A 12,747-nucleotide genomic window follows, 5' to 3' on the forward strand; every position below is an offset into this window, starting at 1 on the left:
TTTATATATTTTATCTTTCATTTTATCCAGATTTTTGATTAATAATTATCTTTCTAATTTGGACTATCCATGGTCATACTTCGGCATGTGACTCGCAAATCGTGATTCTATGCTTCGGCTTGTGGTGGCAAACCAAAATATCCGTGCTTCAGCTTGCAGTGGCCAACCAAAATATCTGCCCTTTGGCCTACGGTGGCGAACCAAAATATTAGCGCTTCGGTCCATGGTGGCAAACCAAGATATCAACGTTTCGGCTTACGGTGGTAAACCAGAATATCCGTGCTTCAGCTTATGATGGTAAACCAAAATATCCGCGCTTTGGCCCACGGTGGCAAACTAATGTGTCATGATTTGGCCCATGACTGACAATCCATAACATGTCTAGTCCAAATCCTTTTGTTCATCAATCAAATCATTCAATTTCATTCATACCAAGAAAAATCTAATTTCGTATTATATTTCATTCCCAAATTCTAAATAATCAACATTATATCCCAAACAACTAAAATTATAATACATATATTTAAATATTCATATCACCGATCTTTGATATGTTTATATAATAACGGGACATATATTTAAATATTCATATCAGAAATCAATAAACAATCACATGACAAAAGACGCAAATCCAATAATTATCGAAAAATATTACAAAATATATATTATCCGTATAAGTGATTGTATATAGGACTTCTTATGTCTATCGGTCTCAGACTTAAATACAACGAACACCCGTCCAATTCTTAATTTATGTACTTAGGGGTAGGGTATCCTATTTAACATCTTCTTGCCAAAACCCACTGAATTTGTTTGAGTTTGCTATATAATTTTTGAATCAATAAGACACTAAAATTTGTCAAACCCCATAAATTATAATCTGAGACACAAATTGTCCATTGAAAGCTAAACCCTATAGATCAATTCTAACACAACTCCTAGCGATCATAGACCACAATTTGATGCCACTTATGTCAAAGTTCCTAATGATCTTAAACTTATGCTCTCTGATTGTCATGCCTCCGATTTGAGATCACGAGCCAGAAGTTGCAACAACCGCCCCACACTCATAGGAAATTCTCCCCACAAGCATGCAAGCAGGTAGAGGGTTGTTTTATTAGACAAAAGAGTGTTTAGAGAAGAAAAGCATGGCCCTAGAGTCTTTCATCCAACAGGATTGGGAAACAAGACAGACTCCTACTAGGAGTCTGCGTCCCCCAATGAACTGAATTAGGATTTTTTTCCCTCTCTCCTGCCGCACGTGTAAGGCATGAGCAGGCCCACGCACTTCAAGCCAAGTCATCACATAAGTTATCTAATTTTCAATTGGAAGATGCTGCCAACATCCGTCCAGCATCATACTCACTACTTGGTAGATCATTTAGCATTTGTTATAATAAATCCTAAAACCTGATGCTTGCTCAAAACCCTAGAGGAGTAGTTTAATGTGTGTGACTTGACAAAGTTGGCTTCACAAAAATTTTCCATTGATCGATACATGATCTGAGACTATTCATGGGACTATTCTCCACAAGTGTGAGCAGAATACATCCTTAGAACATCGACTACTAGATTAAAAAGAAAGGGAAAGAAGGAATCTCCTTGATGCAAACCCCTTCAACATGAAAAATAGCCTCCCTGTTAGTCATTCAGTATAACTGCCAACCCACCACCTTAGACTGACACCAAGGCCCAAATCCTCTTTGCTGAGCTAAAGGAAAAAATTAGAGGACAGATATGCATACGGTTTACAATCCAATTTCAAGGAAACACTCCTAGCATTAGAAGTGAGGCAGTGATCAATTGCTTCATGACCACAAATGTACGTAATGACCCTAAATGAAGGCAAACTATGACTCGGCTATCAACTATGATACGTAAGGCTTTAGTATAGGAGTCTAGATCCTCTACCGCACATGCACCAAGAGAGCTTGGCATGCTCATATAGTTTCCTTGACAGTAATCTCCAAAAATGGTACAATTCCTTGACCTTGCTTTAGAAAGCCGAAACATTGGGATGCAAAATAGATGGGAGTAAGAGATTGTGCAAGAGACCTCCGTTTGCAAGATGAGTAATATTATGGCTATACAAGCATGTACTACTCTCTTCTATGCAAAATATGCACTATAGTGGTATTAGAGCCTTGGTACTCAAGTCACTTTTTGACCTAACTATCAAGAATTAAAGATCTATGGCTGCCCCTGTTGGTACCTCACTTATAGAGGGACAATCCGCAAATAGACCCCTCTATGTTAGAACAAACTACATAATTTGGAAAGCACATATGCGCATTTTTATTCAAACACTTGACTATGACATATGGATATTATAACAAAGGCCCTCACAGACTCAAAAAGATTATTGATAGTGTGTCTCTTTTCAAACCTCAAGAAAAATGGGATGAATTAGATAAAAAAAATAGCACAGTTGAATGCTAAAGCCATTAATATTTTGTACTACTCTTTAGATGCTAATGAGTTTAATAAAATATCTATTTGCTCTTCTGCTAAAAAAATCTAGAATAGACTGAAAGTAATTTACGAAGGCACTAATAAGGTTAAAAAATATAAAATTTATATGCTTGTTCATAATTATGAACTATTTAAAATGGAGTCTAGTGAGTCTATATCAGATATGTTTACTTGTTTCACTAATATTATCAATGGTCATAAATGTCTTGGTAAATCATATACTGATAGCGATTTAGTAAAAAAGATTCTTGTCATTGCCAAGAACGTAGGAAGCCAAAGTTAGTGACATCCGAGAAGCAAAGAATCTCAACGCCCTTTCTCTAGAAGAACTATTGGATTCATTAATGACTCATAAGCTATCTATGAAGTAGAACCTAAAAGAGGATGAATTAAAGAAAAGAAGGACCATCACTCTCAAATCAACTATTCAATAAGAAGAAGAGACTGAGAATCTGATGATACCGATGGTGATGAGAAAATGACCCTCATAACAAGAAGATTTAGAAAATTTATGAGAAGAAGGTAGGGACTAAGAAAATCTCAAGTTGACTCTAGAAATTTGTGAGTCGACCCGTCTATGCCTGACAATTGCAATGACTAGTTTTCCTGCGAATCTAAGTAAAAAATCATAACTAAAATGTTTTCATAAAATTGAATCGAATGCAAAAGCTAATGTGATTTAAATATCATAATAAATGATTAATATAATGATAATTGTAATGTGATTTGAACTTCACAATAAATGATTCAAATAATGATAATTGTTACAACAAAAGTTAAAGTCCCTTGGCAAAACAATGTGGTAGTTTTAACTATAGTTTGTAGGTATCTTTTTCTAATATTGTAGCAAAAAAGGAAAATCTTTTCTTTATATGAGATAAGAAGAAACATTATACTGAATAAGAGTTTAGGTTATAGTCCTCTTCTACATCCATGAAATAGATACTTAAAAAAAAATCATGTAATGGGAAGTAGAAAAGAGATGTCGGGCAATTGAAAGCATGCCAAAGAGCTTTTTAGAAGAGTTTGAACTAGAGAAGGCTAGTTGAAATGATAGATTTTAGAACTAAATAGAAGAAGATAAAAATGAAATAGAGATTATATAGAAAAAATATGAGAGATTTTAGAGCAATAAGGGAGCCAGTTAAGAAAATTTTTGGATAATTTCATAATTTACAGAGGAGGGGGCATGGGCCTCCAACCCATAGCTCCACCTATGTCCGCCCCATCGTTATTGGTAGCCTACCAATAACGTCTCTACCACTATAGTCACCGCTGTTATTATTATTATTAGCACTATCATTGTCATCATAATCACCAATAAATACAACCTATGTGGCTACCGAACAAATTTTAGATTTTTAATTTTAGAAAAATAAAAAATAATTTTAGTTTTTGAAGCTTGAAAATTAGAAATGATGCCAAATGCTAGGTTAGTTAAATATTTTTTAAATAACATTTATTTATAAAAATTATAGAACAAATAAATCATACTGAACATGGTTTCAAGTTCTTGACTTGCATATAAATATAAGTAAAGTAGGTGCAGGCAAACTAATCAACCTAGCTATGTACCACCACCAAAGAAAGAGAGAGGAAAAAGAAAAAGGGAAAACCAATCACCCCAGCTGAGTTCCTGTATAGGGTTAAGTGGAACCAGCTGCGCCCGCTAGCGTGAGGCTTGAACCTAGGCGTTCCGCTTCCTTCCCATAACAACGAGACGGGAATAAAAGAGAGTCCGAGACGAGGCTTGCGGAGAACCAAGATCAAAATGTTTCTTTGCGGCCGAACACGATGAGCCTGAGATCCTCCCACTTTTTCTCGTCTCGAAGAAATCATGAATCATGCGATAAGAGCCGCGGTCTTTGGCCCTCGCGCCGCTTCTCCTTCGACCATATCCGTCTCTTTCTTCCATTCCACTCCCGTCTTGGAACGCAAAAGGAGGACGAACTGGCACTCTGTAAGTTCGATTTTTCTTTATGTTTTTTTTTAATGTTTTTTCCTTTCATCGAAGTTGCGATCTCATCTGAATTGGCCCTGCTTTCTCTTGGATTTTGTTGATATTATTAAGTCTACTATTTTTTTTGTGATGTATTTGGTTTGGGTGTTCAAATGTTTGATGAATTGTATGCCTGCATTAATCCGAGGAAACAGAACAAAGCTCAAATCGTATTTTGATCAAATTAAAGGTGATTTTTCTTTCGTTTTAGGTTGCATGTAAAAGTCGCACAGCGAGATTTTATTTCTCGATTTGGTTTTACAACTATAGCTGTTTTTTTCCCAACCGCAATGGCACACGTATCTTTAAAACCTTAAGTGAGTTGTCGCCAAAATTCCGGTATGGACATTAGCTAAATTAGGGTTTGTTTGGACATAAGGCACTCTCACACTGATTTGGGACTTTGCGTGCCTTTTGAAAGTAAATATTGTGATTTGTGTCCTGAAGATTTAAACAATCATATATATCAAGCCACCCATCATTTAGTGTCAGCTTTAAGAATTGTTTCATGCCAGTTGTTTTTGTTTACAAGGCTACCTCAAGTGTGCACCACTGCAACCTTTTCTAAATGCTTTCTTCTGCTTCAGTTTGTGCTACGCAGTCTTCCGTTATTCTTTTCAAACCGTGTGAAACAGATTCAAATACCTCAGATTTTTATTGCACAGATCAAAAGTATAATTTTTCATATGATAGAATCGAAAGTAGAATTTTTCATATTCATAAATTTCTCTTTCTGGTCAACTTGTATTTACTTTATCTACTTAACAACCAACTACCTTGTTAGAAAGAGCATTTTATAGAACTGAAGATTTTTGAAATAAAAAAAGAAAAATATTTTGATTTTATAATTAAAGTAAACTTTACATGCAGCATGAAGCATGTGTAGATTAAGAAAAATGGGATCCCAAATGCCAAATTTTTCTAAAAGTCAAGATTTTGCTGAACAACCATTTTCCAAACCCTTGTTTTCCAAAAAGAGTTTGGTGAAGTTTTTACAGTCTGCAATTTATTTAATAGAAAGCAGAAAACTTGATAATGAGATGCTAAATGCCTTTGAATAAATTAAATATGCTTAATTTTTTTATAGTATACCTTATATAATTACATACATATATACATCAATATGTATGTGTATTTATATATATGTATGTGTTGTTATATCTTACTAGTTGCTATATCTAATGAAAACTCTTGAGTAATCAATTTCTATGAACATCTTATGTGGTTGTGTATGAGAAGAAAAATGGGGCTGAAGGTTTGCCGTTTCGGTACCAGACCTCGTACCGGTGCCACACGGGTATAGTGTCAGTACAATACAGTATGCAGTTTTTTTGGCGTACCGAGTGTCGGTACGCCACCGGTATCGGTACTGAACTGTATGGTACAGTACGTACGGTACTGTCCGTTTTCGGTCTGGTACGGCATACCATGAGGGCCCCACAGCGCTTTTCAAAAATACCCTATTTAAAGGAAGTGAAGTGAACTTTGGAATTTGAGAAATGTTTGGGATGGGAAAGATTAGAGTTGCTCGCCTCTATTACCATCCCAATCCAGATTAGATCCAGATCTTGTCAATTTTTTTTAGATGTGTTAGATTTGATTTTAAACCATATCTGTTAGCCTTCCCATCCATATAACTTTCCTTCAATAAATCCTTCTTTGGTAAATATATATAATTTTGTTTAATATATAATAAGTCACTTAAAAACAATCTGTAGACATTAATTGAATGAAGTAACCAAACTTACTCAAAAAGAGCAAGTAATCCACATGCATAGCATGTGTCCAAAAACTAGTATTTATATATTATAGCTTCAACTCATGTGGCTTACCCTTTAATTTCAATTGTAAATACAATGCAGGTGAGGATGAATAGGAAGTAACAGAAGAAGCAAAGATAGAAAAAAAAAGAAAAGCTTGCAAAGCATCAATGTAGTACAAATAAAAATTAAGATTTAAATAATCATGCACTATATATATATTTGCGGATATATATGTATGTGGCTATGTATATATCTATGTGAATATATATGTATATATGTGTGTATATATGTGCGTATATATGTGTATATATATGCATATATATATGTCTAAATGTATATATATGTATATATATGTCTATATATATGTGTATATGTATGTCTATATATATGTATATTGGACTCTTTGCAACCTATTGAGGATATAAAAGGAGTTGTTTGACAAGTTTTAATTCTTCATCACCTGTTTAGGATCGATTATTACTCTGTGATGCAAATGACCTCTTCGACATTAGTCTTGAATTGTTGTCAGGATAAGTATGAGAAATTAGCTCAAGTAGAATTGTATATCTTGAAGGTATAATAAATTTATAATACTCATCTTAATTTATATGAACATATATTGCAAGTTCTTTGAGTTGTGTATATAGTTATGTACAAGCATTTGGTTTTTTTGCAGAATCATAATATTTTGTGAATTGGTATGTTCTTTTACAATTAACAAAAATATTATAAAATAAAAGTGAGTGTTTATCTATGATAGTTCCTAGACCCTCTCAGACAATGGAACATGAATTATCTATTCTCATAAAGTTCTTCAGCTGTATAGGCTATAAGCAAGGTACACCGTCTCAGTACTAGGCCCTGCACCGATGCCACTCTATTATTATATTAGTACGTCCGGTACGGGGGCCAATTCAGCATACCTAGTGTTGGTACGCTCCCCATGCCACATATCGGTACCAAACTGGTGCAATATGGTGCATCCTGTATTGTCTGGTTCGGTACGGTATGGCATACCTTGGGTATAAGTTTTCTTTTTTGTTTCGAAGTTCTTTAGGTTCTTATTATTCTCTTTCCTAATAGAAATTTCAGCTTTCTTATTTTAGAAATATTCAATTAAACCTCAGAGGCAGTTGTACTATAATCCCTTTCTTAGATTTTGAGTACCATTAAGGATTTATGATTTGATATAATGGTATGCCTGTTTACAACCATACTAGTAAAGCAGTAATTTGATTGCCGTGAAAATCAGCTTCTTAAATAAAGGCTGCTTACATTTATTATATTTTTGGAATTTTCATTCATGTTGCATGCAATCTATTACCAGTTAAAAAAATGCAATGTTTTTGAACCTCATGTCTTCAGCAATTCTCATTGGCAGAGATTCAATTATTATGCAAAACGAAGGAGAAAAATAGAATCAAAAAGGACATTGCTACGCAATATTTCTGAGTATGCAGAATACCTTTTTGAGGTTAGCTTCTAGTGTATTTTTGAGTTGTTTGTAGGCTTGTTTGCTTTGCATATTTTCACAATTCTGTACCTTTTGGAGCTATGTCTCTGCTATCTCACTGCTGCTTAAAACATGAGAAAGTTAATTGAATGTACTGTCATATACTTCCTAATGTTTTATTGTGTTGTTATATAGTGTTTAGGAAACTTTTTATCCATGATTGTTTTTTAATCTTTTGGTTGTGTTTGCTTATTTCATTGCCTAAATGGTGGACTTATAATAGACAAAGCATTATCGTGTATACTGGCGGTCTGCTATTTGTGCATTTCCGCAATTGATGACATCTTGTTTTAGAGAATTCTTAAATTGTTTGTTTGCAATATGGAAGTCATTCTTTCAGCTGCTTCCATAAAATGCCTCTGCGATTTTTCCACAGCTCTCATTTTACATATTCAAAGTGGTTGATTATGTCTGACTTAGTATTTCGATTGAGTTGTAATGAATCTTTACTTTCATTGGAGAAAGTCCTGTCCACTGAAGAGTTTGGATAAAAAGAAGACTTTTTTCTTCTTTGTTTGGAAATTAAAAGACTTAGCAGTGCCTTTTCAAGTCCTGTAACTATTACTTAAAATCCTGCAAATGTTTATTCATTTTTACTTTCTGCCTATGTGCACTTCTTTGTTGATTGATTGAAAGTTGGTGCTTGTTTACTGGGTATAATTTATGCCAGGAAAACCAATAACAAGTATGTTTGCCTGAATCATGCAATTGCTGTAAACTGAAAACAACTTTTTTTAACCCAAAGTAGAGAAAACTAAAATCATGTTTGACTATATCTTAATTTGACCATTACCTTGATTTTGATAAGAAAATCTTCTATGCTTACCTGGTCAAGGTTCTAAATTAAATACAAAGAAAGCATGAATGGATCAAGGGGACATGGCTATAGCTTTGATGGAAGCTAGAAGAAAAGATCGAATGCAAACTGTTGCATTCACTCTCTCCTCTCTTTCTTCTCTGTAAATTTGGCTTCCATGCTGGTTCCACTTGAAGAAATTGAAACACCTTTTCTCTGAGCAACAGGGAGCCTATGATACGGATGGCATAAGTGCATATTTTTCCCCTAGGGTTGGGTTCATCTAAATGAATAGTTGTGAATTATAAGATGCATCCAGTGATATTAACTTTCGTCATTAATTTAGTTTAGTGGGCTTCTTTTCTGTTGCCTCTGCTTATATTCTTTAATTGTTCATGAATTTGAATGTTCATAGATATATTTTAATTCTGTGGTTTTCTTTCCAAGCCATGAATTTATGAATTATCCCATTTGAGTTATTTCTGCAAAACTTTGGATGACAGTGGTACTTTAAGTTTCAAAAAATGGCAATAATATTACCAGCTTATATATGAGAAGTTTTAATTATAGTTTTATGGGTAAAAGATACTGTTTCACCAAGAAATTGGATTGAAAAAGGGATCAAGGCCTGCTTTTTTCACTGTCATGACATGTACTGTTGTGTCAAGCATTCTAGCTGATAGAGAGATCATTAAACTAGTTCTGCTTGTATATTTTGTCCAAATGCATCATTTGGTTTTGATAGGATTGCACAGCCTAGGTTTATTTGTATATATGCAACTCCAGTTATGTTAAGTGACTGGGAGAACTTATTTTTATGTAAGAACATGTCAATAAACATTTTGTGGGTCATAACTGAAGAAGATGATCCCTTCTTATCACTATTACATTCTTTATCATGGATGATTTCAATATCTTCATGATGACGAAAATAACCTGGAAAGGTACTACCATACAATGCATTCTTTGACAGCTTGAGCTTTTTAAATGTGGGAAGTTTTGCATCTGCTCAGTTAACATGCTCATTTGTATTATATTCTGATTTTGACCTCAGAAGTGAGGTAATTCAATTTTGATGCGCATTGGCAGCTTCATCCATCTTTATTTTGATAGTAGAATGTTATAGAAAAGACAACATGGCACTCAATGTTTATGCGTTAACGATCGTCCGTTAGACATTTGTTTTACATCATTGTTGCTTTTCTTTAACATTTTTCTAGTTGGGTCTGGTACTGTGTGGGACCATGCTTTTAGACCTTTGTCCTCACCTTTTCTGCCTTTTTTTTTACTGAGGTTCAGAGCTGGCGAGATGAAGATGAACGGAATGCAAGAAATGATGGAGCCCCATGGTTTAGAAGGCACTATTGGGCCAGGGGAACAAAGAAAAGTGGTTTCTGCGTACATGAACCTCAATCAGAAGATTACAGAAACAAGAGTAAGGACATCGTTATCTTTGTTCTGCACCAGTTTTATTCTTCTGCCAATAACTTATCCTCTGCCAATGACAACAAAGTATCCTGTTAATGCATTGAAAAAAACCCTTCCTGTTCATCAAGTTCAATTTGCTGAAGATTTTTTTCTCATTTCTTCTTCCTCTCTCTCTCTCTTCTATGAGGATTTGCCTAAGATTCTACAGTCGTAGTCAAACCTAAGAAAAATAAGATGTTTAGAGGAAGGAACATCCTTCTGGAACATGCAGATCAAAAATGAACTATTGATATCAAAATTGATCTTCTTTTTTAGGAAGAGGTGCATTTGTATTTTGTTCGACCGACGATGATGATGATGATGTTGAAACCATATTCCGGTCTGCGTTTGGAAGGGCAAGATACTCTTATTGGTCTTTCAGTGGTTCTGAAAATTTTCAACGGAGGAACTCTTCCAGCCATGCTTACAGTAAAAGCTCTCGGAACTGGAGTTATGAATCAGATGATGAAACTGATACTTCCCAAGAGTCAGAATTAGCTTCTGAAAGGTTAGCTCTTGGGTTGAGTGCATCTGGTCCATTAAAACTTGAAGAAGTTAAAATTGCGTAAGTTCTGAAACTTTTCGTTGGTTGAAGAAGTTATTACTGTCATTTGATACGATATTTCTCCTGGTCCATTTGAGTTTATTACCTGAATGTAGTAGGTTAAATGTTCATTTGTATTTTCAAGGACCTGTAGCATGATGAATTTGTTATTATGAACTTATGCCATTGTTTTTTCAGGTATCGAGCCTGTGCCTTCAGATGGCATCCTGATCGTCATCAAGGTGCATCAAAGGTAAGCCAAATTAGCTCCTTTTTTTCATATCTACCTTTTTTTCCTCATCCACTCAGTAGAATCAATGTAGGTTCCAAGCTTAAATGGAAAAACTTGGATGCCAACAAGTAGGTGGCGAGTTTCATGCAAGAGGCTAAGCCATGAAAATTATCTATAAACCAGAGTCATAGCAATAGGAAAGTTCATCTTGTATGTCTAAACATCAGGTCTGCCAGCAAATGCTTTTTTTCATCCAATGGCAACAAACATGAGATGCTTTCAAGATTAGGCTTTCGCATGGTAGAGAATTGACCTGTTTTGGAAGAGAAAGCAAGTCCACAGACCTGCTTTGAAGCTAATGCTTGCTTGAAGCTTTGCTGCATATAGGGAATGCTTAGATATGTATAATTTATCTCATGCAAATAGATTATGAATACAGCTTATGCAGTGGAATGTGTTATCCCAAAATTGTGGAGTGAATCTTCAACGCACCAATTTAGAAAAAGATCTCTTTGGATCCCCCAGTATCTCCAAAAGCTGCATATATTTAATTTGTCTATTCAGATATTGATCTTTCTTCCCCCAGCTCCTAATTCTACATTTAATTGAGCTGTCATTATATTCTCGGACCTGAGAAGCTTATTTTGAAACTAACAGAGCAAAATTATCTGTTTTGGATACATGAACAGATAGCAGCAGAGGAGAAATTCAAGCATTGCAGTGCAGCGTACAAGACGTTATGTGATAGATTGACTGTGAGCTGAAGATTTTCAAGGCATGAGAGAGAATCAAGAGGGTTGAGCAGCAGTTCTGTAACAGTAATTTATTAAAGGAAAAAGCTTTACCCCAGTTCCTTGTTAAATTGGCTTATTCAAGCATGAACTTGCCGCGACATATAAGATGCCTCTTCAAGCAATTAAATGTATCATTTAAAAGAGTTGATATATTTAACAAAGTTAACAAATTAACAGCATATCTATAGCCATCCATCAGTGGCAAGTTTTTATTTTTTATTTTTTTTATTGTAGTAGTCATAAATCTAGAGATAAAAAGAGTAAAAGGTTCTTGTATTCACTTCAATATTTATTGTTGTATATTATTGGAGGAAGTAGGATGAAGGACAAAGGGTTTATTGGTGCCTGCCGTTCTCTCTTGAAGCTGGAGAAGCGCTGAGGAAATTTGTTGCTTTGTGCTTCTCGGTTAGTGTTGGTTGGGACCGTCTTCTTCTCTTTTTTGCAGCTCTCTAAACTCTGTATGGGTTCCATATTGGATGATAGTAAGGAATAGACTGATTGTTCTAATAGATTGCAGGCGCATCGAGCTTTGTTTGCCTGCTTGGGTCTCTGCTCGGGGTGGAAGTGAATCTTTCCGGTGACAAATGATGCATCATGCTTCAGTTGATTGCAGGCACCAATCTTTCCTCATCTACATGGAGCCTTGCTTGTGGGTTGAAGCAGCAGCACTTCCAGCAAAATCGCTAGTGACGTGAGAAACTGGTGCAGCTTCAGCGGACTGAAGGTGGATGGTGGAATTTAATGTCGTAGCCTTTTTCTTTGTTATTCTAGTTTTTTGCTCCCTCTTCTCCAATGTTGGAGGGTTTTCCAGCTACGAGAGCTTCATGGAAGGGTTTTGTAATAGTATTGCCATTTTGCGCATTGGTCATGTGTACCATGTTATGGTGTCTCAATTTTAAGAGTTATGCGAATTTACGTCTTATTTATCTTTTTATGATGCCTAGGGTGCCAAGTTTTCTGCCGAGCATGAGGCATGCATCATTGTTTCACACCTCCCACCTCCCCCTCCCAAGGGAAAAGAGGGGTTTGGTGCTTCAGCGCCAATGGGCTAACCTGCTTCTCAGTGTGGATGGCCCAAACCGTGTCTGAAGGTAAGAGCAAACCATTATTTGTCTTCTGATACATACAAGTTAATCTGCATAATGGGCTGTGGTCAATGCAAAAGCT

General features: G+C 35.3%; 1 protein-coding gene across 9 annotated transcripts; it reads left to right on the forward strand.

Annotated features, from left to right (window-relative positions):
- Window positions 1–4,028: 4,028 nt before the first annotated feature.
- Window positions 4,029–12,502, forward strand: LOC103710537 (uncharacterized). 9 transcript variants are annotated; one of them, XR_015976096.1, is made up of 7 exons: window positions 4,029–4,432; window positions 7,616–7,708; window positions 9,843–9,978; window positions 10,287–10,575; window positions 10,753–10,807; window positions 11,476–11,985; window positions 12,091–12,502. XR_015976096.1 is itself a non-coding variant. In XM_026805985.3 (6 exons), exons 1-6 carry the CDS (start codon window positions 4,310–4,312, stop codon window positions 11,548–11,550), a joined length of 771 nt encoding a protein of 256 aa, XP_026661786.3. In that variant the 5' UTR covers window positions 4,029–4,309; the 3' UTR covers window positions 11,551–12,502. The 9 variants fall into 9 exon arrangements, 4 of the variants coding, with proteins under 4 accessions (XP_026661786.3, XP_008794516.3, XP_088573771.1 ...); XR_015976097.1 differs by having other exon boundaries at window positions 12,098–12,502; XR_015976095.1 differs by having other exon boundaries at window positions 4,171–4,432; window positions 9,837–9,978.
- The last annotated feature ends 245 nt before the right edge of the window (window positions 12,503–12,747 follow it).

The sequence above is a fragment of the Phoenix dactylifera genome, chromosome 3 (assembly GCF_051530095.1).
Source record: "Phoenix dactylifera cultivar Ajwa chromosome 3, Ajwa_hap1_PhDact_Kaust_v1.1, whole genome shotgun sequence".
Classification (NCBI taxonomy): Eukaryota; Viridiplantae; Streptophyta; class Magnoliopsida; order Arecales; family Arecaceae; genus Phoenix; species Phoenix dactylifera.

Excerpts from the sequence above, each read along its gene's own strand:
- LOC103710537 (XM_088717645.1), top strand. The coding sequence starts at position 4,310 with ATGAATCATGCGATAAGAGCCGCGGTCTTTGGCCCTCGCGCCGCTTCT. Across the intron at positions 4,433-7,615 it reads GGAGGACGAACTGGCACTCT|AGATTCAATTATTATGCAAA; the intron begins GTAAGTTCGATT and ends TCTCATTGGCAG. Across the intron at positions 10,576-10,752 it reads CTTGAAGAAGTTAAAATTGC|GTATCGAGCCTGTGCCTTCA; the intron begins GTAAGTTCTGAA and ends TTGTTTTTTCAG.